This window comes from Cucurbita pepo, chromosome LG17 (genome assembly GCF_002806865.2).
Source record: "Cucurbita pepo subsp. pepo cultivar mu-cu-16 chromosome LG17, ASM280686v2, whole genome shotgun sequence".
NCBI classification, from domain to species: Eukaryota; Viridiplantae; Streptophyta; class Magnoliopsida; order Cucurbitales; family Cucurbitaceae; genus Cucurbita; species Cucurbita pepo.
In genome coordinates this window covers 4,212,804-4,238,952 of record NC_036654.1, presented here as the reverse complement: position 1 = coordinate 4,238,952, position 26,149 = coordinate 4,212,804, and the positions used below count along the sequence as shown (strand labels likewise).

Genomic DNA, 26,149 nt, shown 5'->3' with positions numbered 1-26,149 from the left:
GAGAAATCCTCTATTTGATTGGTGTCTATTCATTGTCTTTTTCCAACCAATTCTGGATCCACATGATGTCTATCAATAAGACGTTGCCTCAAGGTCAGTTTTACTATCAGCTGGGCCAATTGAGCTATGACTTCCCCCACGGCCATAGCTACACCAGTGCGTGCCAAATCTTGTTAGATAGCTTTTTGCAAGGTGATTATAGCATACGTGTGTGCTGACTTCTGGCTCAATGCATCAGCTACCACATTTGCCTTCCCCGGTTGATAGAGCATCTCCACGTCATAGTCTTTGACCAACTCCAACCACCTACATTAGCTCATGTTTATCTCCTTCTGAGTAAAGAAGTACTTAAGACTCTTATGGTGGTGAAAATTTGGGTATTTTCTCCATATAGGTAGTGTCTCCAAATCTTTAGTGCAAACAGCACTGCTGCGAGTTCTAGGTTGTGGGTCGGATAGTTTCGCTCGTACTCTTTTAGTTAATGTGAGGCATAGGCAATAACCTTCCATTGTTGTATGAGAACACAACCTAACCCCTTTTTTGAAGCATCGTTGTATACAACAAAGCCCCTGTTTCCTGATAGCACAGTGAGTATCGGAGCTGTCACCAGCCTCTTTCGAGTTCTCAGAAACTGTAATCGCACTGATCATTCCAGGTAAATGGCTTTCCCTTCTTGGTCAGCTCAGTGAGGGGGGTGGCGATCTTGGAGAAATCTGTTGACTTTAGCAATTGGGAGGAAAAAGTCGACGAAAAAAACTGGCTGAAGAAAAATTTCTTCGAAGGAAAAAATAGCGGAAAGTAACAGGAAAGAGGGAGAGATTTGCTGAAGACTCGATGGTTATTTCTCATTCAGTTGAATTCTTTAAATAACAAACCTAATCATAAAAATAGAAAACAGTGGGGAAAAACTTGCACCCAAAGTTGGCCAAAATGGCCAGCAAAAATTACGCTCTTCCATTCAACGGTGAGCGTGAATTCAGAAATTTCAAAAGTAAAAAACAACTTAACGAAATCTAAGGACACCATAGCTTTTATCTATCTCCTCCTAAAAGCTGTGCTATATCTACCTTATTATTTGAACTTCGATCTTTGAGCGTAATTCTTCAAATTTTACCCGCGCCAGGGACTTGGTGAAAATGTCTCCAAGTTGTTCCTCTGTTCGGATGAAATCAATCTTGATGAGCCCTCGATCTGCACATCCTCAGATGTAGTGGAATCTGATTTCTATGTGCTTGCTCCGATCGTGCAACACTGGATTTTTGGTCAGGGAGATCGTAGCTTTCTTGTCCACGTAATTGGTGGATCGCTTTCTCTCCTGATGAGTTCTTCCATGAGTCGCGCAAGCCAGACCCCCTGTGTTACCGCCGTTGAAGCGGCGATGTATTATGCTACGCAGGAAGACAAAACAACTACCTTTTATTTTGTTGATTGCCAGCAGATCGTGCCGCCTGAGAGGAAGTAGATCATCCCGCTGGTGCTCTTATAATCATCAACATCACCGGCCATGTCACTATCACTGTAGCCGACCAGCTCAAGCTTTGTCTTTTCTTTCCCTGCACTGTATCTCACACCCCAGCCACTGGTTCCAGCCACATAGCGCAGGATGCGCTTGACAGCCACAAGATGCTCCTTCCGAGGTGCTTCCATAAATCTACTCACATATCCAACTGAGTAAGCAAGGTCAGGGCGTGTGTTTACCAGATAGCGCAGGCTCCCGAAATGTTGCGGTAATTGGTGGCATCGATTGTCATCGTAGTGCCGACCTTCCTTAGTTGGAGCCGGGCCTCCATCGGCATCCTTGTAGGGTTACTGTCTGAAAGCCCAGTTGTGTCCAGCAGCTTTTTCGCAGACGCACTTTGGCAGATGGTGATGCCGGTAGAACTCTATTACACTTCGATGCCGAGGTAGTAGCTAAGCATGCCGAGATCGCTCATCTTGAAGTTCTTTGACATCTCCTTCTTGAACCTTTCGATGCCGAGGTAGTAGCTAAGCACCTCCAGTGATTATGAGGTCGTCGACGTACACTCCCACGATTAGTCGCTGCTCGCCGTGGCCATGCGTGTACATGTCATGCTCAGAGGCACAACGCTTGAACTTCAGTGGCAGTAGGGTATTGTCGAGCTTTGCGTTCCAGGCTCGTGGTGCTTGTCGAAGCCTGTAGAGTACCTTGTGCAAGCGAAGTACCTTACCCGGGTTGTCGTTGTCCAGGAAGCCAGGTGGTTGTCGGACGTAGACGGCCTCTTTCAACTCTCCATTAAGGAAAGCAGACTTCACGTCCATGTGGTAGACCTCCCAAGAGTAATGTGTCGCGATTGCGAGCAAAAGGCGGACAAATTTTAACCTTGCCACCGGTGCAAATACCTCTTTGAAGTCCACTCCTTGCTTCTGGACGTAGCCCTTCGCCACCAGACGGGCCTTGTGCTTCACAACTTCTCCCTTTTCATTGCGCTTCAACTTGAAGACCCATTTGAGCCCTATGGCTCGGTGTCCCGGCAGCATATCCTCCAGACTCCACGTCTGGTTCTCGGTGATGGATGTCATCTCCTCCTGCATTGCCTTCAGCCAGCATGGGTTCCTTTCTGCTTCGGTGAAGGTGTTCGATTCATCTACGCTGATGGCATGCAGTTCGGCCACTTCTTCGAGCTCGCGTGCCGCCAGTCCAGGTGGTTCACCTCCTCCCACTAGGTCGTTCATCCTCCGGTACCTAGCCACCAAATCATCATCGTGATCGGCATCTAGTGTCGAATCCGCAGTCCGTGGTGTTGCGAACTTCACTGGTTCAGGGGGTGCACCTGCTGGTGGCGGTGACGGTTCCTGATGCTGGGCTTCTCCTTCTTCTGGCTCGGTGACAAGGTACTCCACCGTGAATTATTTTGGGTTGTGGTCTACCTCGATCACATCATTCCACTGCCAGAAGCTGCTGTCGTCGAAGATGACGTCGCGAGACACATGAGCTCGCCCCTACAGGATCATAGAGTCTGTACGCCTTGCTCCCGGGTTCATAGCCGATGAAGACAACCTTCAGCCCCCTAGGATCGAGCTTGGCGAGGTGGGGATGCGCTACCTTCATGTATGCGACGCAGCCGAACACTCAGAAGTGATGTACCGCTGGCTTTTTGTTGTACCAGGCCTCATATGGCATCTTCCCGTCGAGGCTTCGGGTTGGCGACCGATTGAAGAGATAGACGGCCGTCATTACCGCCTCTCCCCAGAATCTCCCAGGCATCCCAGCTGTCATCAGCAAAGATCTTGTTGTCCCGACGATGGTCTAGTTTCAGCATTCCACCACTCCGTTTTGCTGGGGGAGTAGGGCGCCGTAAGTTGCCGTTGTATACCGAACTCATCACAGTACTTACCGAAACTTGTTGAGGTGAATTCTCTACCTCGGTCTGTGCGCAGGACTCACATCTTCTTCCCGCATTTGGCCACCGCTCGCGCTTGAATGCGCGTAACCGCCTCTGTCGCCTTACTTTTCGCTTGCAGCAGGATCAGCCACATGAAGCGGCTTTTGTCATCGACCAACAGGAGGAAGAGGGTCTTACTGCTTGGGGTTGCCAGCTTGATGGGCCCACAGATATCGTCGTGTACAAGCTCCAATGGCTCATCGACGCGGTAGGATGTCTGAGACAGAAAGGGGGTGCGCCTTTATTTGCAAATGAGGCACCCGTCGCATAGCTTGTTCACGCCTTTGATTGCCGACAAACCGTGCACCATCTTCTCCTTCTGTAGTTTTTCTAGAGTAAGAAAGTTTAAGTGCCCGTACCTTGCGTGCCACCTTCAAGATACCTCTTCGGTCTTGGCCGTGAGGCTGACGGGTTGCTCTATCTCTAACTCCAGGATGTAAAGACAGTTTGACGTGAGTCGAACTTGCGTGAGCAACCGTTGTCGATCATCGTAGATTTTGAGTAGCCCGCGCTCGATGGAAATGAAGCAGTCGGCCTCATCGAGTTGACCCAGGCTCACAAGGTTAGCCTTGAGCCTCGGGATGAAGTAGACGTCGGTCAGCTTGCGGTGCTCGCCTCCCTTGCTGATGAACAGGATGGTGCCGCGCCCATCAATTTCGACGACAGAGCCGTCGCCGAATTTCACCATCTCGCAAATTCTCGAGTCGAGCTCGTAGAACGCAGATCTAGCCCCAGTCATATGGTTTATTGTCCCTGTGTCGAGGACTTATCGTCGGTGCTCATGTTGCTCGTCCCTCTGGCTGATCTAAGCAAATACTCGCTCCTCCTTCAGTTAAATTGGCTCCTCAGCTGGTGCCTTTGCTATGCCCAGCTGGAGCTCGGGTTCGATGCTCACCAGAGGAGCAGTTATGTCGTCATCGATTACCTCCACCTCCGTGGATTTGGAATAAAAAATGGGGACGTCGGATAAGACTGATGCACTTACCATGAAGAGAGCTGGCTCGTCCTCCTCGGATTGAGCCACATGGGCTTTCTCGACCTTCCTAAGCTTGCTCCAGCAATTCTTGCTCAGGTGACCTCTCTTCCCACAGTTCGAGCACTAGATCGGCCTACCATCAGTCGACTCCTTTTTTTTATCACCATATTTCTCGCACGTGCGCCCGTGAGACTTCCATGGCTTCTTATCGCCTTTGCGGCTGGAGGGCCCGTTGCTCTCGCCGGTGTTGTCGCGGAGCTTTAGGCATGCAAGTCATTCCTCCTCAGTGAGGAGTAGACGGCCCTCCTGAAGCGGTATTTTTCTTCCGCTGCTCGACGTTACACAGTCTTCCGGTCACCTCTTCCACTGTTAGGTCATTTACGTCAAACAATGTCTCGATTGAAATCACGACTTGCTCGAGGTGATCGGGGACGACCTGTAGCATCTTCTTCACGATTTCTGTCTCGCTGATGCTGCCACCGAGAGTGGTGATGCTGTTGGCGAGCCTCGTGATCTGCATTGAAAAATCATCGACGGATTCTCCATCCTTAAAGTGGATCTCCGAGAGCTCCTTCCGCAGGCTGCTCGATGTTGGATTCCCTCCTAGGCGATTGTGCAGTGCGTTTGGTGGAGTGAGATGCCAGCATCTCTGGGGGCACAGATCGTAATATGGCGGCGAACGCCAACCGATCCTCCCGATACTCGATCGTTTCTCCTTTCTCTAGCTCGAGAGCATGCCATAACCCTTGCGCCTGTAGGTTGACGCGCATCAACAAGGCCCACTCGTTGTTGTTGGACCTTGTCAGCATCGGGTACTGAACGGTGGCGGTCATCGTCTCCCTGATCACTCGCTCAACGACAACACAACGCCTGTCATCACGGTGTCGACCTCTTTGTGGCAATGATGGAGATGTCGACACATGACGGGGGCATAGAGGAGTCAGTGAGCCTGCCCGGGATAGACCCCACGATGTGTCTATTTTCGCGGTTTGCATTTTCTTCTACTCAAACCTGAGACCTGTGTGTTGTTAGGTCGGCGCTCTAACCACTTGAGCTATTCAACTTGACTGTTGATGAAGTTGGCTCGTCCGCAATGATATACCATCGATGGCTTCAACCGGGCTCTGATACCACTTGTTGACTCTGGCAATTGGGAGGAAAACGTCGACGAAAAAAACTGGCCGAAGGAAAATTTCTTGGAAAAATGGCGGAAAGTAAAAGGATAGAGGGAGAGATTTGCTGAAGACTCGATGGTTATTTCTCATTCAGTTGAATTCTTTAAATAACAAACCTAATCATAAAAATAGAAAATAGTGGGCAAAAACTTGCGCCCAAAGTTGCCAAAATGGCCAGCAAAAATTACGCTCTTCCGGTGAGCGTGAATTCAGAAATTTCAAAAGTAAAAAACAACTTAACGAAATCTAAAGACACCATAGCTTTTATCTAACAAAATCTTGCACAAACGGTCGATAATACCCTGCTAGACCAAGAAAACTTCGTACTTCAGTCACAGAGGTCGAGCGAACATTTCGTCACTGCTTCAATATTTGCTGGGTTTACGGTGATCCCCATTCGTGAGACCACATGTCCAAGGAATCCTACCTTTTCTAACGAGAACTCGCACTTGGAGAACTTTACATACAACTTGTTCGTCCGTCCTCAAAGTGGTCAACACCTTCTTGACTTGTTCCTCGTATTGCTCCCTTGTCTTGGAGTACACCAAGATATCATCGATGAACACAATCACGAAGTTGTCTAGGAATTCTCTGAACACTTTGTTCATTAACTCCATAAATTCTGCTGGAGCGTTAGTCAAACCAAAAGACATTACCCTAAACTCGTAATGTCCATACCTCATGCGAAAGATTGTTTTTGAGATATCACTCTCCTTAAATCCTCAACTGATGGTAGCCTGATCATAAGTCGATCTTTGAGAACATAACTACTTTGCAACTGATCGAATAGGTCGTCGATCCAAGGTAAAGGGTATTTCTTCTTAATTGTCACTTTTTCAAGCTGTCGATAGTCCATGCATGAGTGCATAGAGTCGTCCTTCTTTTTCACAAAAATCACTAGGGCTCCCCAAGGGGACACACTTGGACGTATAAAAGCCTTTGTCCAGTAGCTCCTGGATCTGCAACTTTAGTTCTTTTAGTTCATTAGGGGTCATTCTGTACGGGGCTCTTGAATAGGGTTTGTTCCCGGCTCAAGTATAATCTCGAATTCCACATCATGCTCTGAACGTAGTTGAGGAGATCTTCTCAGAATACGCCAGCGAATTCTCTCACTATTGGTACTGAGTCAATGCTCACCACAGTCCGCCATATTTCCACCACATGAGCTAATATCCCCCAAGCACCATGGGCGAGCATCTTCCTTGCCTTTAATGTCGAAACCATCTTCGAGACTATTCGTCTCTAGTCCCCTTGAACTTGAAGCTTGGCTGGCCAGGGGTCTGAACACAACTAAAAGCAAGGCCATGAGAGCCTATGTTCAAAGTGGATAATATGATACCATTGTAGAAGCCCTTATAGCTCAGTGGTAGAGCATCAGTCTTGTAAACTGAAGGTCCGTAGTTCAATCCTGCGTGAGTTGGTTAACATCTCTATTGGTAGGTGACCTTTATAATAAAAGTGGATAATATCATACCATTGTAGAAGCCCTTATAGCTCAGTGGTAGAGCGTCAGTCTTGTAAAAGGTCCCCGTAGTTTAATCATTTTTTGAAATGTATAGTGTATTCGTAAGTATATCATATATTTTATTTATGTGTTGGACAACATCTATATTGATATGTGACCGTTATACTAAAAGTGGATAATATTATACCATTGTAGAAGCCCTTATAGCTCAGTGGTAGAGCGTCAGTCTTGTAAACTGAAGGTCCGTAGTTCAATCCTGCGTGAGGGCAAAAAATGTTTTAGTGTATTCGTAAGTATATCATAAATTTTATTAATGTGTTGGTTAACATATGAGACTTTTATACTGAAAGTGGATAATATCCTATCTTTGTGGAAGCTTTTATAGCTCAATGGTAGAGCGTCAATCTTGTAAATTAAAGGTCCAGACTTTTATACTGAAAGTGGATAATATCCTATCTTTGTGGAAGCTTTTATAGCTCAATGGTAGAGCGTCAATCTTGTAAATTAAAGGTCCATAATTCAATCCTACGTTGGGGTAAGATGTGAAGTATATCATAATTTTTAAAAAGGATGAGCATGAGTTTATAAGTAAGTAATCTCCGACTTGCCATTTTTGCTTTGAAAAGGTGGCTTATTTCTTAAACAACCTCATTTCATCAGCCCCCTATGATTCTTTTCGAAGCATGGAAGGAGCTTATGACACATTATCTACAAAGATAAAATTATCCCAAAAGGAGCAGCAAAAACCTGACGCATTCTTTTTGGAGGTCTATGCATGCAGCAAATGGGGAATTCTCGCCACATTGGATTTGTCCACACCTATTTGGGACATGGTGCATCATTTACCTCGTGAAGTTGAAGAAGATCATCTATGATCTCACATCCGTTGGAGAAGTAAATGAAACATTTGTTATTAAGGGTGTGAAAATCTCTTTCTAGCAAATGCGTTTTAAAATCGTGAAGCTGACGGCGATATATAACAGAGCAAAGCCGACAATATCTACTAGTGGTGGGCTTGAGCTGTTACAAATGGTATCAGAGTTGAACACTAGGCGGTGAACTAGGAAGTTCACTGGCCCCTCAAGGGGATGGATTGTGAGATCCTAGATCACTTGGAGAGGTGTTGAGCCAGCAAGTACGCTAGACTCAGTGAACTAGGAAGTTCGCTAGCCCTCAAGGGGGTGGACTGTGGGAGCCAGCAAGTACACTGGCCTCTAAAGGGGATGGATTGTGAAATCTCACCTTGGTTGAAGAGGGGAATAAAGGGTGTGGAAATCTCTCCCTAGCAAACACGTTTTAGAAATCGTGAGGCAAATGACGATACATAACGGGTCAAAACAAATAATATCTCCTAGCGGTGGGTTTGAGCTGTTATACGTTCCCTTGAATTTTCCCTCAAGTTCGGAGATAATAAAATGGATGTTTTCTCCTCATACAAAAACCAGAGACACCAAAGACAACATTTGGTATCTGAAATCCTGTACCGATGTCGATAAGACAAACATTCGGTATCTGAAATTCTGTTCCGATGTCGATAGAGGCCTACCAAATTTTATTGCAGGTTATCAGGATGCAACCGTGTTCACCCTTATCGACTAGCATGTGGGGAAGGGGTGGTGAGAGGATTTGAAACGTACAAAATCATTTTAGGACCACAGAAATCAACAACATTCAATGTAAAACACAGCCAATGTGTTTGGTTGCTACAATTTGGAAAGTTTAAAGATTTGGAACAGATTTTGCTCTGATGAACTCTTTGAGAATTGCTTTCTCTTCATCCATACGCTTCTTCTCATCACGATCTTTAGGGTTGATCTTGCGCTTCTCTTCCAAAATCCACTTGAAAAGCTCACGCTGCTGATCCACCGGAATTGGTTCCCTTACCTTCACTGGCTCCACAATGGCTGGTCTGGCCAATGATTCCTCAACAACAGGAGCAGCGATCCTGGCAGTTTTAGCTGAATCCGTGGCAGCCTCTTCTTCAGCTACATCATGTTCATCTTGCTTCTTTGTCCTCATAAACAGATAAGCTACACAATTTAAAGACTTATCTTAGTTCATGCAAGAGCAAAAGGTGAAAAAACTTATTAGAATATTGCTGCTATCCTATAATTCCTTGAAAAGGAGCTGTGGAGCAGTATGAAAGTGTGGGGGAGTTTATCCCATCCCTGGTGGGAAACGAGAATAAATCGTTCTATTACGGATTAATACGTGCATACGATATACTCAACTTTAGACACTAATTTATATCCAAACGCACTGTAAGAGCCCAAACCCACCACTAGTACATATTGTCCGTTTTGGCTCGTTACGTATCGCAATCAGCCTCACGGTTTTAAAATGCGTACGCTAGGAAGAGGTTTCCACACCCTTATAAAGAATGCTTCGCTCTCATCTCCAACCGATATGGGATCTCGCAATCCACCCCCTTGGGGGCCAGCGTCCTTACTGGCACACTGCCTAGTGTTTGACTTTGATATCATTTGTAACAGTCCAGACCCGCCGCTAGTAGATATTGTCCATTTTGGCCCGTTATGTATCGCTGTCAGCCTCAGGGTTTTAAAACGAATAAGCTAGGAAAAGGTTTTCGCATCCTTATAAATAATGCTTCGTTCCCCTCTCCAACCGATATGGGATCTTACAATCCACTCCCTTGGAGGCCAGCGTCCTTGCTGGCACACTGCCCGGTGTTTGGCTTTGATATCATTTGTAACCGTCTAGACCCACACTAGTAGATATTGTCTATTTTGGCCTGTTATGTATCGCTGTCAACATCACGGTTTTAAAATGCGTATGCTAGGAAGAGGTTTCCACACCTTTATAAGGAATGTTTTGTTCCCCTCTCCATCTGATATGGAGATCTCACAAACGACGTTATGTCGTCAAACTTTTCAATCTCTCTCCATGTATAAGGAAAGTTCCGTCTTGAGGAACGAAAGAAACCAAGACGATAAAAGATACAATTATACAAAAATGTGATGGTTGAAGCTTAATGCCCCCTTTTCCTTCCAACCCCTAAGCCTTCACAACCCCCTGATGTGTTCAAGTAAGAGATTGACATCAAACAGGTCCCTGATTTTATGCTTTAATTATCAGAATGGCTCTGGATATATTTATGTACGAGTTTGTTCAGTTTTGGCACAAAGTGATTGCAAGTAGATATCTATGGAATGAATGAGAAATATGAACATTTAGAAATAGAAAACATTATATCAAGTAATCCAAAGATCAAAGTGGATGATGTAGATTGACCAGATTTTTGGGAGGATGTTGGGCAGGGGATGAATTTTCTCTGGCTGAACTGTATCAAAATTTGTATTTAACCGAATATCAAAACTCGATCTCCCGATTAGGTATTTAACGGATTCGATCAAACACGTCAACACAGCAACCAGAAACTGATACACATACCATGGAAGAAGAGAAGAAAATTACCTCCAACACCAAGGTTTACAGTCAAAAGCATGGGCCATATGAACTTATATCGCCTTGCAAATGGTTCCTTCGTAGGAGGAGGCAGCGGTGGGGAAGACGCAGATCCCATGTTCGTCGATACTTGTGGCGCCGGTGAAAAAGAAGCGTCTCTGACTTTGTGCTGATCTTGAAATTGCACAACCTAAGCTGTTTACAGATGGAAAAACAAAAACAAAAAACAAAAGAAAAAGGCGATCGATCATCAATCAGAATCAAAACCGCAATAATTGAAATGAATGATTGAAGCGGATCAGTTCTTGGAGTAAACATTTCGAGGCTAAACTAGGAAGAAACGAAGAATCGGGGAATGGTACCTTTCTTGGGTTTGTCGGCGTAGAGCTTAGGAGTTCCTTCGCTCATCTCCGATCACTGGGAGTTCCCTTTTTCTCAGTCTTCTGTATTTGACGGCTCATTTGGCTTCTTCCCTCGGTCGCCATGGAGTCGCTCTCCGGCAGGCCCTACCATTGGAAGGGTGTATTTTATGAAATAATTTTTTTTTTTAAATAAAAAGGTAAATGGTAAAAATAAAATAAAAAAAAATAAAAAGTTACCTTTTTTATTTACTTCGATGGTAAATAATTAAGTTTGAAAAGGTTTATGAAATAAATATCAATAATAATATTATAATTTTTTTAAATAATAGAGAATATTTTTTAAAATTAGTAAAAAATAATCATTTTTTTAATTGGACAATATTTATGGTAGAAAATCTAAATGTCTATTCTGTATATATATATATATATATATATATATGTAAAGTTGTTAGTTATTTTAAATTGGCAATTATTTTATATACGTAATAAAAAAATATTATTTAATTAAATTACGAGTTATTTTTAATAAAAAAATATTAAAATTATTTTTAAACAATGTTGCTAATAATTATGTTTAATGCAATTTGTTTTTCTTTTTAACTATTAGTTATAATTATTAAACACCATTTATTTTCCTAAACAATTATTAGTCAAATTTTTTTTTTTTTAAAAAAAAAAATTTATTACTATTATTTTTGGTAGTTTTCCAAAAAAATTATTACTAATTTTTATTAGTCAAATTTTTTTTAAAGAGTTTAATAAATTTCTAAATTTTATTGACAAAATTATATATAATTTAAAAATGATAAAATTGATTTTAAATTTGTGAATAATGAGTTTAAGGTTAGGTTGAAGTAAAAAGGAAGATATGGATGAGGGGAAGCAAACGACAATTTATCCACACTCATCAAATTCATAAACCCAGTTTCGATCCCGCGTCCTCCTCCGCCGAATTGAAATTGAAATTAAAATTGGGGATTTTCATTTTGTTTCCAAGATTCTTAACACACACCCATTTCACTGAACCAACTGAATTTATCCTCTGTTAGTTTCCAATCCAAACGAAGCCCTGATTCAATCGTCTTTTTCTCCCTCTCTCCGTCGTGGGTTTTCGTTTTTTTTGCTCATTTTGCTTTCTGTTCTTCGTTGATGCGCTTCAATGGCGGCTTCACAGTCGTATTTGTCCCGTTTCTTCACTAGTTTCTCATTTCAAATCACTGACTACTCTGAAGCAGGCTTACCCATGTTGTTCTTATGCTCTTTCTTCGTCTTCTTCACCTTCTCCGTCCTCGTTTTCTCCATTTCTCTCTACAAAAGGTTGAAGAAACTCGAGTTTGAACATCGTCAGCAACTAATCACTAAGCCGATTGAGCCTAAGAGAATAGATGTTGGGTATTCTGTGGCGGATTGTAATGAAACCGATCGGAGCTGTTTGAGTCATTCGCTTCTGTTTGAGATCTTACCACCCGATTCTAAGAAATGGGCGAGTTTGTTCGTTGAAGAGGGGTGCGATGAACAAGATTTAAAGGGCGTTAATAAGGAATTTGGGGATTCTGGTCAGGAGCAAGGGGGGAAGAAGAAGAAGAAGAGGGCGAAGAAGAAGAGGGGGAATTTGCAAGGTGGAGATGAGAATGAAGATTGGGGAATGAATGTTGGCAATGGTTGTGAGCAGGAATTGACTTTGTTGTATCCTTTTACACCGTCTACTAGTGTGATTCAGAGGAAGATTAAACGGCAGTATGATGAGCTTATGAAGTGTCAGGAATCAAAGGAATTGACATTGGCTCAGGTTCTCTAATTCTTCTAATTGTAAATTCTTTCTGTTCTAACTTTTGTTCATAGTGTCTGGTGATTGTGTTGTATCCTCCATGTCTGTTATTGTCTGTGTTCCAGCTGGAGTTTCTTATGTTAGCATCTCATTGCCATTTTCTTGTGTCTATACCAATCCTTGCTGATATGTTTTTTTTCAGGAGTGTAACAACCCAATCCCACCGATATTGTAGTCTTTAGGTTTTCCCTTCCGGGCTTCCCCTTAAGGTTCTTTAAGGTTTTAAAATGTGTCGATTAGGGAGAGGTTTCCACACCCATATAAGGAATGTTCTATTCCGTTCCCTTCTCTAACCGATGTGAGATCTCACAATCTACCCCTTGGGGGCCAGTGTCCTCGTTGGCACATCACCTGGTGTTACCCCCTTGGGGGCCAGTGTCCTCGTTGGCACATCACCTGGTGTTACCCCCTTGGGGGCCGCAGCACATCGCCTGGCGTTACCCCCTTGGGGGCCGACGGCGTCCTCGTTGGCACATCACCCGGCGTTACCCCCTTGGGGCCGACGGCGTCCTCGTTGGCACATCGTCCGGCGTTACCCCCTTGGGGGCCGACGGCGTCCTCGTTGGCACATCGCCCGGCGTTACCCCCTTGGGGCCGACGGCGTTCTCGTTGGCACATCGCCCGGCGTTACCCCCTTGGGGGCCGCCGGCGTCCTCGTTGGCACATCCCCCGGTGTTACTCCCTTGGGGGCCGCCGGCGTCCTCGTTAGCACATCGCCCGGTGTTACCCCCCTGGGGGCCGCCGGCGTGCTCGTTGGCACATCGCCCGTGTTACCCCTCTGGGGGCCGCCGGCGTGCTCGTTGACACATCGCCCGGTGTTACCCCCATGGAGACCGCCGGCGTGCTCGTTGGCATCGCCCGGCGTTACCCCCATGGGGGCCCCCGACGTCCTCTTTGGCACATCGGCGTTACCCCCTTGGTGGCTACCAACGTCCTCGTTGGCAGATCATCCAGTATCTAGCTCTGATACATTTGTAGCAACTCAAGCCCACCGCTAGCAAATATTGTTCTCTTTGAGCTTTCCCTTCCAGACTTCTCCTCATAATTTTAAAACCTCTCCACTAAGAAGAGGTTTTCACATCCTTATAAGGAATGAATGCGTCGTTCCTCCTCTCCAACCGATGTGAGATCACACATTTAAGTTCCATGAAATAGTTGTAACTTGAAGATCCTTAGAACGGTCATTTCTCACATAATTGGAGAAAGATCATGAGGCTGAAGTAATGTGTTGCAATGTTGCTTAGGAATTGACATGTAGTGATATTGCTAATATGTGGATTGAATATCAGCTATATCCATAACCGTTGTCGTTGGCCGAGTCTGATTCAAGATCAGCTTGATCTATAGGATATGATGTTGTTGGTTGGACGATGTTGCTATCAACCGATGAATTTGGAGTTTTCAAACGTTGTACTCGAAAAGTTGACCAAACCCTGTATCCATAACTTTTCCATTGTGGCTTTTTATTGCTAGTTTACAATTGAGACTGATAGGAGTTTGAGTTCTAAACAGTGCAGCACTGCAATTTATTCTACTTTCCTTTTGAATTCAGGTCAGACAATTTGCCAACTGTTTAATCAACGCTCGAAGCAAGCTGCAGCACAAGTATGCTCCATATCTTTGCTTCGATCATATTCGTGCTTCTCGTGTCTTTTATTCCATGTCAAGTTTCATAGACCTTTAACCTCTTGTTAAGTATCATCACGTACGATAGGTTACATTTGCGTTCGAGAACGATCTCTAAGATTTTCGCCCTTTTTCTACTGACAGAGCTGATGTTATCCATCGAAAGTTCACGATAACCAAAGCTCTGCTTTGTAAGGCTGATAGATCCTCCTTCGATCGCCTTCAACAGCAGGTTCGTTGATATAATGTGATATCTGTTGGCAAAATTTTCACCTACTCAAGATTTATTGATCTGTACCTGTTGATGCCTTAGATATGTAAGCTAGAATTGGAGCAGAGAAGGCTAGAGGAGGACACCTTTGTTTATAACTGGCTTCAACAACAGCTTAAACTCTCTCCAGCATACAAAAAGGTGTTGCTGCTTTACTTCTTACTTCATTTACACCCTTTTTCGCCACCGAAGCGCATATTAGATAATACACTGCTTGTCTGATGAAATCTCTGAATCCCATCCCCATTCATGGTTATTGTCCTTTGTAAATATAGATCAAGTTCATTACTCTGTCACCCTTTTGCCATAATAGTTGAACATGTCCATTGAAGCTGTAAGATGGATATCTCCTCCCCTACGTACCTCCGTTTATTGTTTTCGATATACAAATTGTGCGGGATCCACATAAGTATTGAACGGAAAGAGTATGTACTACCGTAGTACTAGAAATTCTGTCTGTGTTTTTGTCGCACACACTTCAAATTGTTATAGAGAATAATGCAGCAGCCAGAGCTGATGATTTCTGTGGTCGTTCTGTTGTTCCAGATGCTTGAAAAAGGTACGAGCGCGGAGCTAATGAAAGAATCTGAGAAGGCAACAGAAAAGGGCGATCCCGAGTTTAGGGACATGTCGTTTGAGGAACTATTAGCACAGGAAAAAAAGGATTCGTTTTGGTAAGAGAGCGTAATCTGTGATAGTTGATTGTGTGTGTATTGTAGTGATGAGTTTTGTACCCATGGTTTGAAAATGTTATGTGCAGGCAGAGGAATGGGAAACTGAGATCATGCTCAGGGTGATGATAGAAGTGAGATGAGTTTGTTCTTGTTTTCTTGTAACAAAAAGGTGAAATTTGCAGCCTGTAAATCCAAAAAGGAAACAGTTAAGACAGTTTTTGTAGGTAGCAGGAGTTTTGTTAGCAGCCTGCTGCTTTCTTCATTAACCTCTCAANTTTTTTTTTTTTTTTTTTTTTTTTTTTTTTTTTTTTTTTTTTTTTGTTCTGGTTAATCACATTAGATGCTTGTGGTTTTAGTCAACCACTGACTGTTGACTTTGAAAATATGAAACCCAGTCAATCACTGACTGTTGACTTTGAAGGCTGAGTAGTTGACTGAATATTCCAATGGTGTTATTATTGCTTCCCAAAACAAGAATTTAAATTAATTTTTACTTTCAAATAAAGTTATGGATCTTATTATTATTATTTATATTTATATTGAATTTATAAGTATATATATATGTGTGTGTGTAGGAATGGATATTTTCATCATTTCATTCCAATCTCCTAGTTTAGCATTTTTTTTTCGTCTCAAATGAGGAGAGAGACTCCATTTGATGAGTTTTTAAAAGCTATTTTTGTTTGTTTTTGGAACTTTCTTCGATTTAGAATAATATTCGTTAAAATCATTTAAATAATAATAATAAAACAAAGAAAGTGGTGGTTGTGTTTATAAAATTGCAAGTTTAAAAACTAGAAAAAAAAAATCAAATGATTATCTTTCACTTTCCAATTTTGCCATGGTTTCAATTTCATCTCAGACATTGTATTAACTTATTCTTATTCATGTTTATTCTTATTCATTTCATACGACAATTCACCACCTATCATCTCGTACTCACGGGAAGAAATTTTTGAAAAAGGTGATTTCTGTTTTCTAGTTTCGAAGACGACGTTTTTCTTCCCTAAAGAATCGACAATGCAGTAAGAGTGGGTCTTTGACAAACTTCGAGCAACCCCCAACCTTTGAATACCTTTGAATAGGATCGGCTAGCAGGTAGATAAAGGGCTTTCCCTTGTGCGGGCAGTATGATTTGGGAGGCGATTTTCCAGTAGGGCAAGTGTCTAAAGCCCGTCTCAACCTAGGCTCTTAGTCTCGCTGCTCTGCGACTCACGATCAAGACCTATCTCGTAAATCTTTTGAGGCAAACAAATATAGAATATAGAGATTTGAATCTTTTTCTTTATAATTTTTTTTAAAAAAAAAAAAAAAAACTAATTTATCTCTAGTTAAAGCACCTACAACAAACTCTTGATGGCTAATCATAAACAGCATTCCTGATCCTGAATAAAACTAACGATAAGGATAAAAAGATGGAGGCAGATAAAAGAAGAAAAATTGGTATGAGTAAGAAGTAATTCATATATGACCACAAAAACTCCAAAATCACGGGTCCATGTCTCTTGTACACAATAATAGAACAGATTCATCAAATCTCAACAACAGTGTAAAGGAAGGAGGGAGAGAAAGAGGACCTACACTCTACCATAAAAAGGGAATTCACCGTGAGACGAGAAAATGAAAAGGGGTAGAGATCTTCTAATTGGAAAAGTTCTCATCTTTCAGTTCTTCCCGTTTACCTTGATTCATACAGTCTGAACTGAACAACCTTTGTGCCATAAGCAACTAAATCAATCAGTCAATCTTCACGGATGAGTAGATCTTTCTAACAAACCAGAAGCAAGCATAAAAGCCAATGGTTCCCGTCAACACGAAGAATGCATATGAAACGATGACCATGTAACCGAAGTAGAGGATCCCTGAAACGAACTTTGTAATCTCCAACTTGGAGAAGAAGTAGAAGACTGAGTAGAGGAAGAGATATAGTGCGGATGATCCTGCAGTCAAGTAAGATCTCCACCACCAGTAGTAATCTTCACTGCACAACTGGAAGTAGCACAGCACAATTGTTATCTCAGCGCACGTAATTAAAAGGATGATAAATACTATGAAGAGAAACCCAAATATGTAGTAGAACTGGTTCAGCCATATTGATGTCAAGATGAAGAAGAGCTCGATAAAGACGGCCCCAAATGGAAGAATACCCCCAATGAGTATGGAGAAGACTGGCTTCATGTACCATGCTTGATCGGGTATCTGCCTAGGAATCTTGTTGGTCTTCACAGGATCTTCAATTCCTGGCTTTTTGAAGCCCAAGTAACTGCCAACGAACACCAATGGTACTGATATGCCAAACCACAAGCAGACAAGTGCAAACATTGTCCCAAAAGGTACTGCCCCGGATGACTGCTCCCCCCAGATCAGAGCATTAAGCACAAAGAAGATTGAAAAAAGAATACCAGGAAACATAAAGGCGGTTTTCAACGTAATCCTCTTCCATTCGGTGCCCCTGAACATTTTGTACAAACGAGCTGATGAATAACCAGCAAACAATCCCATGAAAACCCACAGAAGGACCATAGCAGTCATCAGCCCTCCTCTGTTGGAAGGAGATAAGAAACCCAGCAGAGCAAATATCATTGTTACAAGTGTCATTCCAAGGATCTGAACGCCCGTGCCGATATAAACACACAATAGACCAGAATTGATGGGTGGTCTAAACACGTCTCCGTGCACAAGCTTCCATCCTGTTTCCTCTTGAGCCTCATCTTGGGCATCCAATTGATTATAGTTGGCAATATCTCTATACAAAGTTCTCATCATGATCATGGCCACCATGCCAGAAAGGAAAAGAACAATCATCAGAGAGTTTATAATGGAGAACCAGTGAATTTGATCGTCATTCATGAGAAGGTATGTGTCCCACCGAGAAGCCCATTTAATATCACTTTCCTGTGAAATGATCAGGATCAATTTATAACAGCAACGTCAGAGGAACAGTTCAGGAGCATCAGGGATTAGTGACAACCATACCTTGAATGAAACATCATACGTAAATGCAATCTCCTTGTTCGTGTCAACTTCTTGAGGAACAGTGCTGCCTTGGATGAAATTTTTTGTGTCCTTATTGCATGTAATTAGCTGCGGATTCTTCTCATCCCACTCTTTGTATTCATGATTAATACTGTTAAAAACAACGAGGAAAGAAATTAAGCTACTGAATTCACTACAGTTAAATCATGGAAATAAGACAAAAAAAAAAAACTAGGGGCAAAAGCAGCGGTTTTTTAAAAGCATGAAGAGCCTTGGATTGGATATCACTCTAAGGGCTTAAGTCGACGAGAGAACCAGTGGTCAATTAATACAAGAAGTACAATTGGACTTGCAAGATCAAGGGAAAAGAAAAACCTGTTTGGTGTAACCTCAAATCCAACAATTCGAGACAGATCCGTGTCAGGGTCCTTGTGAAACATGACTCTAAAGCTCAAGTGGTTATTGATAAAATATTTTTCCTCTTTGCTCTGTGAAGGGAAAGGGAAGACATATATTAATGAAAATATAAAAGCTAAAGAGAAGTAAAAATGGAAAACTTCATATTTTAACTGCCATCAAAATCATACCCCAGCATAATTCCCTTTGAATCCAACGAGAAATCCATGTTCGTAAGTGGTTGATGGATTTCCGTCCCTCCTTTGTCGAAGAACGGCAACTGGAAGGTTATCCAGGATCCTAAACATCCATAGGGGGAGTATCTCATTGTAAGAACAGTGGATAAAATTAATAAATATGCCACAAGGGAAGGAATGTACTTTGAGTAAATTATAAAGTGGAACTTTAAATTTCACAGTCGAAACTCAAAACAAGATACCATTAGACACATACATATAAAAGGTTTACATTTGCAACTTACATATTTACTCGATATTTATCATCAATTTTCTCCTTAAAATTCTTTGCAGAGTCAGCATCAAGTGTGACCCTACAGACAACAGTACAAGACTGCTCCTCCCTCATTTTGAACTGGAAAAATATTTGGAAACATTAGAAACAGGAAAATAAAGTACCAGTGATTTCATTTTAGATGGAATCTGTACAATATTCAAATTGCTTTAAAAACAGGCAAGGTACTCACAGTATAAACAGAATTCTCAATGCGATCGCCTCGGAGAACTTCTCCCAAGTTTTCTGCATTGTTATTGATTTTTTTGGGCTTGCAGTAATTTAAATAGTAGTAATCATATGGGAGCTGTGTTTTTGTGGACGACAATTTGTTTACTTTAACAGGAAGACTATCACCCTGTTGAAAGAAAAAAAAACGGCATTTCCATTCATTGATGTGAATTTAAACACTTAATAATAGATGGAAGCAGCAAAAAGAGGATAGAATCGAGAATTTCTAAATCAACAGAAAAAAAAAATAGAAAAGAAAAACCAAGTTCAGAGCCAAAAACATAAACACAATATGACCTCCAGATCAAACTACAAGCAGTTCCAGAACTTGAGTGGATAAAAACTCAAATTACATGCGTTAACAGCAGTGAACAAATTGATCAGAACTCATTAGCAAGATCTTACGACAGCGCTCGTATGTTTGATGACCGACATGAACTCACTGTAACCGCTAAGGCAGCCTGAACATACTACATTAAGAAACCTTATAATGCTGGAAAAACTGAACACAGCGCGTGGAGATCTCTATGGCTCTACTTAACCATTTTACCCGACCGAGATGGTTGGGCATCGAGAAGACAAAACACGGTAGCATGAAAAATTTGAAGTTATTCAAATGTCAGGCACGAAGGCTACAACACGATCACACATAATGCGACATTGCTCCTACATTTCATTGCTGTAGAGTGACCACCTTCAATAAACACATAATTGAACACAACACATGTAACCAGAATACAGCATTCAATGATGTTTAGGAATATTCCGATACCGCATAATTAAGAGAACATAGCTATTAAAGAACAGATCAAGCATCAGAAACCTAGATCCGACTTAGCGCAGTACGACTGCCAAAAACCGCACTACACGCCAGGTCGCAGATCGTGAAGAACATTTCAACAAGAAAAACAATAGCAAGTTGAAGAAACACAAAAAATAAAACAAACATTGAGAGGAAGTGATGGAATTCGTAACGCACAGTCTGGAAATCCCGAGGAGCGACGCCGGGGAGGTAGAAGGAGTGGCAGGAGGATATGAGAAGCAGACCGAGGACAACGGTGATGAGATTTGGTGAAGGTGTCGGGACCTTGCCGACCTTCTTCATTTTCCGACGACGGAGTACGGATGAGCTCTCGACGGCGACGATCGCAACGACGGAAGTCTCTGGATAGAGGGCTGAGGGGTGGAGCGACAGTAATTTTCTCTTTCCACTCGAGAATTGGGAAGATGTTGTGAATGGCGGTTTTCTAAGATAAATAATAAATGCGTATTAAATAAAAAGCTTATACGATTAAATATGTGTTAAATTACAATATTAACCTAAGAGTCCCAAAAAGAATAGGCTTCAACCAATGCTTCTTATGGTCAAAAACTGATCCTACGAACACCTCTAAATCGTTAACGGGATTCATTAAAAAATGGTTCATAAAGATCAAAAGGTCAATAGGCTCATTCAAAGAACCGGCACGAGCCTCAAATGCACTTGTTAACCATAAAATCAAGGACCACAATTAGAAGGAGTCACTAATGAAACTGCCTTGATCGACATAGTTCTTAGACTACAAGAAACGAGGCTCGTAGTTGTTGCAATGTGTATTGAGTTAGTTTCTTTCTCTATTATTCTATATGGAGTTTTGTAATTAGTTTTTTAAACCAAGTAGACGTGCTAGGTATCAAAATAGAATTCTTGTGATAGCGGGACAGTGATTGTGTGCCACTTATTCTAATTTGGCGAACGAGTATGTTGTATGAAAATCGTAAGTCACGGACAATTTGGACATATAGTTGAGCCTCAGTCACATTTGAGAATGAGAAGATGTGTTGAAAATAATTTATAAGAAAGCAATGTTATCGGCTAAAACAAATATGTAGCAACCATAATTTTGATAGCATATAACCCGAATAGGAAGAATTTTGGGACATTTTAGTCCTGACGAATATAGACATGATTTTGGTAAATAGTCATACACCTTTGTATCGACCCAGCAATAATAACAAAGACCTAACTATACATGAAAGCATGTAAAATGGGTTTGGAAGGGGCATGCGACCATGGACAACACATCCTGGACAAGCATGAACAAGACATCCAACATGCAGCCACATGCAACACGCCTTAAACAAGTATGACCGTGTCACTAGGCAGAGAGATCCTCTACCCCTTTATTTGTTTCGATAGTGCATAACCCAAACAGGAAGAATTGACAACTAGTCATATTTCGAGACATTTTAGCCTTGGCAGGTGTAGACAGCGAACAACCATACACCCCCTTATTGACATAACAGAAATAACGAAGATCTAGCTAACATGAAAGTAAATAACATGGGTTTGGAACGAGCATGCAACTACAATCACATGCCCCTAGACAAGCATGACCATGACATTTGACACTCGATCACAAACAATATGCCTTTGACAAACATGACCGTGATAACAGCCACCACTTAGACACTCAATCGAGGGTCGAGGTCACAATATTTCGTCCACCAAAATGAATCACATCGAGTGACATACGAACTATGATATTAAACGTAGAAAAGGAATTGACGTGCTACAACGACCGTAATAAAGGGTCGTGATCTGGGCGAGGATGAGCTAACTCCTAAAATTATTGAGAAAGAAAATAAAAAAGAAAAAAAGAGAGGAGGATTTGTCTACGGTCAGGTCTACTCAACTTCCTATTTGAAGAACGAACTAATTAAAAAAAAAACCAAAAAACAGCATAAAGAAATTTGACAACGTCCATTGAAGGAGAGAATTACCGACGTGGCATTAAAGTGATTTTTTTATTTTTTTATTTTTTTTTCAACTTCCTTTATTTGAAGAGGCAATCCTCCGATTTTCTCGTAATTATACTCCCGCCCTTCAAATATTTATCATCGTCCACACCTCTCGGGCTTTCCGCATTTTGGAAATCGGAACGATCAACAGAGACACTCAAACCTGCATTTCGAAGCAGCTCCCATCTCCATCATCGAGTTTGGAATAGGTTACACCCCCTTCATTTGTCTGAGATCTGTCTTTTTTTGTTTTTTTCTCTGTGTTCAATCGATCTCACGGAGTCTCTGCCTCTCTCCAGCTTCCAATTTGCATCAGCTTCTCCCTTCCTTCAAATGGGTACGTTTTTTGTTTTGATATTTACCAGTTTGTGTAATTTTCGTGGCGATGTTCCATCTTTATTTCGTTCAGCTTAGTTTGTACGTTTTGTTTGATTTGCGTTACGTTGAAGCATCCTTAGTGTATTTAATTTTGTTTTTTCCAATTCGATTGGGCGCGAGATGTAACGTCTCGGTATAGTTTGATTATACATTACCCTTTAATAGTTGTTTATTGCCAATAAAAGGATTTGAGCTGCCTTGATTAGGCGTGATAGATTTTCTCCAAATCTGTTATGAATGATCACTCTATTCGGGCGTATTAGATCGCTGAATTCATGATCATGCTATTCGAGAGTATTAGATCGATGAATTATATTCACCATTTCGTCTCGAAGGATGTAGAATGGTTCTAGAATGAAATGTTTGTGCTCTTGGATTTTCTTGATTATACATTACCCTTTAATAGTTGTTTATTGTTAAATAAAAGGATTTGAGCTACCTTGATTAGGGCGTGATAGATTTTCTCCAAATCTGTTATGAATGATCACTCTAGTTGGGAGTATTAGATCGCTGAATTCATGATCACGCTATTCGAGAGTATTAGATCGCTGAATTATATTCACCATTTCGTCTCAAAGGGTGTAGAATGGTTCTAGAATGAGATGTTTGTGCTTTTGGATTTTCTTTGTGATCAAGTTCGTACCCTGGCTAATGGCATTTATGGGTTTTATGGATCTTGGGTGTTCCTGGCTAGCGAGTTCTCTCGATCCGGCTTGTATTGATGCTGCCATCACAGTTATTGCTGAATATACAAAGAGATTATGTATCAGTTTTGCTTGGCTTCTTCTAGAAATCAGAGAGCACTATTTTCATCTCATGTCAAAGCTAGACAGGACCACTCTTATATTGGATTACTTTTAAGAGTTTTATTTTGCCTATCGCTGTGATATCACAACGCCACAATTTAGTTTGCGGGTTTTACTTGCTTGATTTATTATCCTTTTTTGTTTTTCAATTTCTACAATTACGAGGTTCTAAGAAGCAAAGATTATCCTCTTCTGGCAGCCAAGAGCGATGAATGTTGCTCTGTTCAGCTTATAGATGGAGATGGTGTATTCAACGTCGACGGAATTGACAACTTTATCAAATTTGTGAAATTGGGGGAATGTGGACTTTCATATGCTGTAGTATCCATTATGGGCCCTCAAAGTAGTGGTAAGTAGTCTGCTTTCAAAAGCTCGTCGTATTAAAACAATGAATATAAGTTCAAGCTTCCTGCTGAGTGCTGATACTTTAATTAATCTGTTTAAGAACTTGGCGTTCTGCCTCTGTATTTTAACTGTGAAGTTCAATTTAATTATTCAAACATTATATTTCTTCTTCTTTTCATTTGGATATTTGAACTCAAAGTTTTGTATCAGATTAATCTTTCCTGCTGGTTCATAGTCTCCTGCGAAAATACTTTTCTTATTATTTTTTTTTATATAATCTGATTAGGGAAGAGTACGCTGCTAAATAATCTGTTTGCGACCAACTTTAAAGAGATGAATGCTTTTATAGGGAGGTAAGTTATTGTCTCCTCCTTATGTTTTTCGGTTTTTGTAGATAAGAAATGACCCTTTTGTCTTTAGTTTATTCAGGCTTGGTGACTGAAAAGTGCAAATTGATCTGTCTTTTTCTAGGTCTCAAACAACTAAAGGTATATGGTTGGCTAGATGTGCTGGCATTGAGCCTTGTACGCTTGTAATGGATTTGGAGGGAACTGATGGAAGAGAGCGAGGAGAGGTGCATTTCTATGTTTTTTTTTCGGGTTATTATTGAGACTTATACACTTCTTTTAGTTGTTCTTTTTTATTTTTTGAAATGACCATTAAGTGTTTGTCAATACTTTGAGTTCACTATTTTCACACGCCTCTTTTTGTAGAGATCAAAGATCCTTTTTTGTTTGAAAGAGCGTTGTTACTCCTTTCCAAGTTTGATAAACTCATCAAAGATAAAGGGGTTTTTAGACTTTAGTATCATTTAGATGAAGATTCTGTTATCTGAACTTCGAAAAGCTCTGGGTTGTTCTTACAATTTATGTTCAATTGTCTGTTGACGAAACTCAACCTGAGGCGATTCTTAGGTGCCTATCTGAGTGAATCTGGAATTAGGAGCCTTCTAGAATCTCAAGATTCTTCATATCTGTCTTTTAATGGCAGGGTCAATTCCCTAGTCTAGGCTGGGTCCAAAGAAAGAAACCTGACTTTTGTCTTTTTCCTCGTTTGTATGCCCTCTGTGTAAATAACTATGAATGTGGTAACCAAGGACACACTTCTCTTTTTCGTGGATTCTTGAAAGTTTACAATATTTCTCACTAAGAAAGGTGGAGACGTGGTATTTGGATGAAGAGGTTGTAGATAGACTGTTTCCTGGTTTCTAGATGGGGTTATTTCACTAAATATTTTGCAACACCTTCAGCCTTCTCTCAAGGCAATTTGATTAATTGTGCCACAAGCCCCCGTCCACTTCTTGTATCTTTTTTAGTCCCCCCTCTTTTTTCATATAGATCAATGAAACATAAGGGATTTTTTTTTTTTAATAATTAAAAAAATCAAGTTCCCTGTGAAAACCGAATGAGTTTGAATTGTAGATTTTCTCAATTGCCATTAAGTATTGTCTTCATTTGTATCATAATTAGGTAGATATATTGTTGGTTGTTTCTTAATGTGGTTTTGTCACGCTCTTTATTAGGATGACACTGCATTTGAGAAGCAAAGTGCCCTCTTTGCCCTTGCTGTGTCAGATATAGTGCTAATAAACATGTGAGTTTTCTTTAGTTTTGTTATTTTGATTCTCGTTTTATCTTCTAATATGTATTCCCGTATGCTCTTTTTTTTTTTAATATTTCTTGTTTCCACGTTATCTAGTTTGAAAAGTTATTATTTGATTTAGGTGGTGCCATGATATTGGCCGTGAGCAGGCTGCTAATAAGCCTCTCCTCAAAACTGTATTTCAGGTATTTCCTTTAATCTGGTTGTACGTGGGTCATGGTATATCTTCTATAATAATAGTTTAATAATTTTCCAATTCTATGGTATGCAGGTCATGATGAGATTGTTCAGTCCACGTAAAACAACGTTACTGTTCGTCATACGTGATAAAACAAGGGTCTGTTTATATTTTCTGGGTAGTTTTTATATTTTCACCTGTTGCAGTATTAATTTAGTTTTTCCTAGTGGTTGTTGAAGAACCTTTTGCTGCAAGATCATAACTTCTCTTACAGTCTTTGTTGATTGTTCATTTTTTCTGCATATAGACACCACTGGAAAATTTAGAGCCTGTTCTTAGAGAGGATGTACAGAAGGTAAATTATTGGTGCTTTCATCATTGTGATGCCGAAAAAGTGTTATTATTTTATTCTCATTTGCATGTTCTTCACCTCTATTTTGATTGCAGATATGGGACTCTGTTCCTAAGCCACAGGCCCACAAAGATACTCCACTAAGCGATTTTTTTAACGTGAGTCCTCGTTTTCTCTATTTCAAATGGATTTTCTATAGGGGAAGTAGAATTCCTTGGTAATCGATATTGATTTCTTTTGAATCATCAGGTTGAAGTTGTTGCTTTATCTAGTTTTGAAGAAAAGGAAGAGCAATTCAGAGAACAGGTAAATGGATTTTGTGAAACTCTCTATTGACCCTCTGCACACAATATGAAAATTATTCTATTTCGTATCCGCCCCCCCCCC

At 41.2% G+C, this 26,149-nt stretch overlaps 4 protein-coding genes and 2 non-coding genes across 8 annotated transcripts in view; 4 read left to right on the top strand and 2 right to left on the bottom strand.

Annotated features, from left to right (window-relative positions):
* Positions 1-6,904: 6,904 nt before the first annotated feature.
* TRNAT-UGU lies at positions 6,905-6,978 on the top strand. Its single transcript has one exon. It is a non-coding gene; the product is annotated as a tRNA-Thr (tRNA).
* A 239-nt stretch (positions 6,979-7,217) lies between these two features.
* TRNAT-UGU lies at positions 7,218-7,289 on the top strand. The gene has a single exon. It is a non-coding gene; the product is annotated as a tRNA-Thr (tRNA).
* Positions 7,290-8,551: 1,262 nt separating this feature from the next.
* On the bottom strand, positions 8,552-10,928 carry LOC111779287. Of its 2 annotated transcripts, none has more exons than XM_023659406.1 (3): positions 10,809-10,928; positions 10,456-10,641; positions 8,552-9,050 (listed from the first exon to the last, which is right to left on the bottom strand). In XM_023659406.1, the coding sequence occupies exons 2-3, from the start codon at positions 10,562-10,564 to the stop codon at positions 8,740-8,742; spliced, it is 420 nt and encodes a 139-aa protein (XP_023515174.1). In that variant the 5' UTR covers positions 10,565-10,641; positions 10,809-10,928; the 3' UTR covers positions 8,552-8,739. The 2 variants fall into 2 exon arrangements, with proteins under 2 accessions (XP_023515174.1, XP_023515175.1); XM_023659407.1 differs by having other exon boundaries at positions 10,456-10,636; positions 10,809-10,926.
* A 772-nt stretch (positions 10,929-11,700) lies between these two features.
* Positions 11,701-15,421, top strand: LOC111779286. Its single transcript, XM_023659405.1, has 6 exons — positions 11,701-12,597; positions 14,189-14,241; positions 14,407-14,494; positions 14,576-14,674; positions 15,080-15,207; positions 15,294-15,421. Exons 1-6 carry the CDS (start codon positions 11,968-11,970, stop codon positions 15,328-15,330), a joined length of 1,035 nt encoding a protein of 344 aa, XP_023515173.1. The 5' UTR covers positions 11,701-11,967; the 3' UTR covers positions 15,331-15,421.
* A 1,226-nt stretch (positions 15,422-16,647) lies between these two features.
* LOC111779285 (transmembrane 9 superfamily member 7) lies at positions 16,648-20,557 on the bottom strand. The gene is made up of 7 exons (XM_023659404.1): positions 20,300-20,557; positions 19,283-19,447; positions 19,061-19,170; positions 18,771-18,879; positions 18,559-18,671; positions 18,184-18,334; positions 16,648-18,102 (listed from the first exon to the last, which is right to left on the bottom strand). The coding sequence occupies exons 1-7, from the start codon at positions 20,423-20,425 to the stop codon at positions 16,945-16,947; spliced, it is 1,932 nt and encodes a 643-aa protein (XP_023515172.1). The 5' UTR covers positions 20,426-20,557; the 3' UTR covers positions 16,648-16,944.
* A 1,606-nt stretch (positions 20,558-22,163) lies between these two features.
* The window catches only part of LOC111779284 (protein ROOT HAIR DEFECTIVE 3 homolog 1-like), a 9,889-nt gene continuing 5,903 nt past the window's right edge, over positions 22,164-26,149 (top strand). The window contains exons 1-11 of one of the 2 annotated variants that reach the window (XM_023659403.1): positions 22,164-22,310; positions 22,401-22,438; positions 23,485-23,634; positions 23,917-23,983; positions 24,102-24,204; positions 25,153-25,223; positions 25,354-25,417; positions 25,504-25,569; positions 25,718-25,765; positions 25,858-25,920; positions 26,012-26,068. In XM_023659403.1, the coding sequence (XP_023515171.1) occupies positions 22,435-22,438; positions 23,485-23,634; positions 23,917-23,983; positions 24,102-24,204; positions 25,153-25,223; positions 25,354-25,417; positions 25,504-25,569; positions 25,718-25,765; positions 25,858-25,920; positions 26,012-26,068 (693 nt within the window). In that variant the 5' untranslated portion in view covers positions 22,164-22,310; positions 22,401-22,434. The other variant, XM_023659402.1, reaches the window with a different exon arrangement.

Coding starts and splice junctions, on each gene's coding strand:
- LOC111779287 (XM_023659406.1), bottom strand. CDS start 10,564: ATGGGATCTGCGTCTTCCCCACCGCTGCCTCCTCCTACGAAGGAACCA. Junction 9,051..10,455: donor TGTAAACCTTGGTGTTGGAG/GTAATTTTCTTC, acceptor TAAATTGTGTAG/CTTATCTGTTTATGAGGACA.
- LOC111779286 (XM_023659405.1), top strand. CDS start 11,968: ATGGCGGCTTCACAGTCGTATTTGTCCCGTTTCTTCACTAGTTTCTCA. Junction 12,598..14,188: donor AGGAATTGACATTGGCTCAG/GTTCTCTAATTC, acceptor TTTTGAATTCAG/GTCAGACAATTTGCCAACTG. Junction 14,242..14,406: donor CGAAGCAAGCTGCAGCACAA/GTATGCTCCATA, acceptor TTCTACTGACAG/AGCTGATGTTATCCATCGAA.
- LOC111779285 (XM_023659404.1), bottom strand. CDS start 20,425: ATGAAGAAGGTCGGCAAGGTCCCGACACCTTCACCAAATCTCATCACC. Junction 19,448..20,299: donor CTCCTCGGGATTTCCAGACT/GTGCGTTACGAA, acceptor TTCTTTCAACAG/GGTGATAGTCTTCCTGTTAA. Junction 18,103..18,183: donor CGTATGATGTTTCATTCAAG/GTATGGTTGTCA, acceptor ATCATTTCACAG/GAAAGTGATATTAAATGGGC.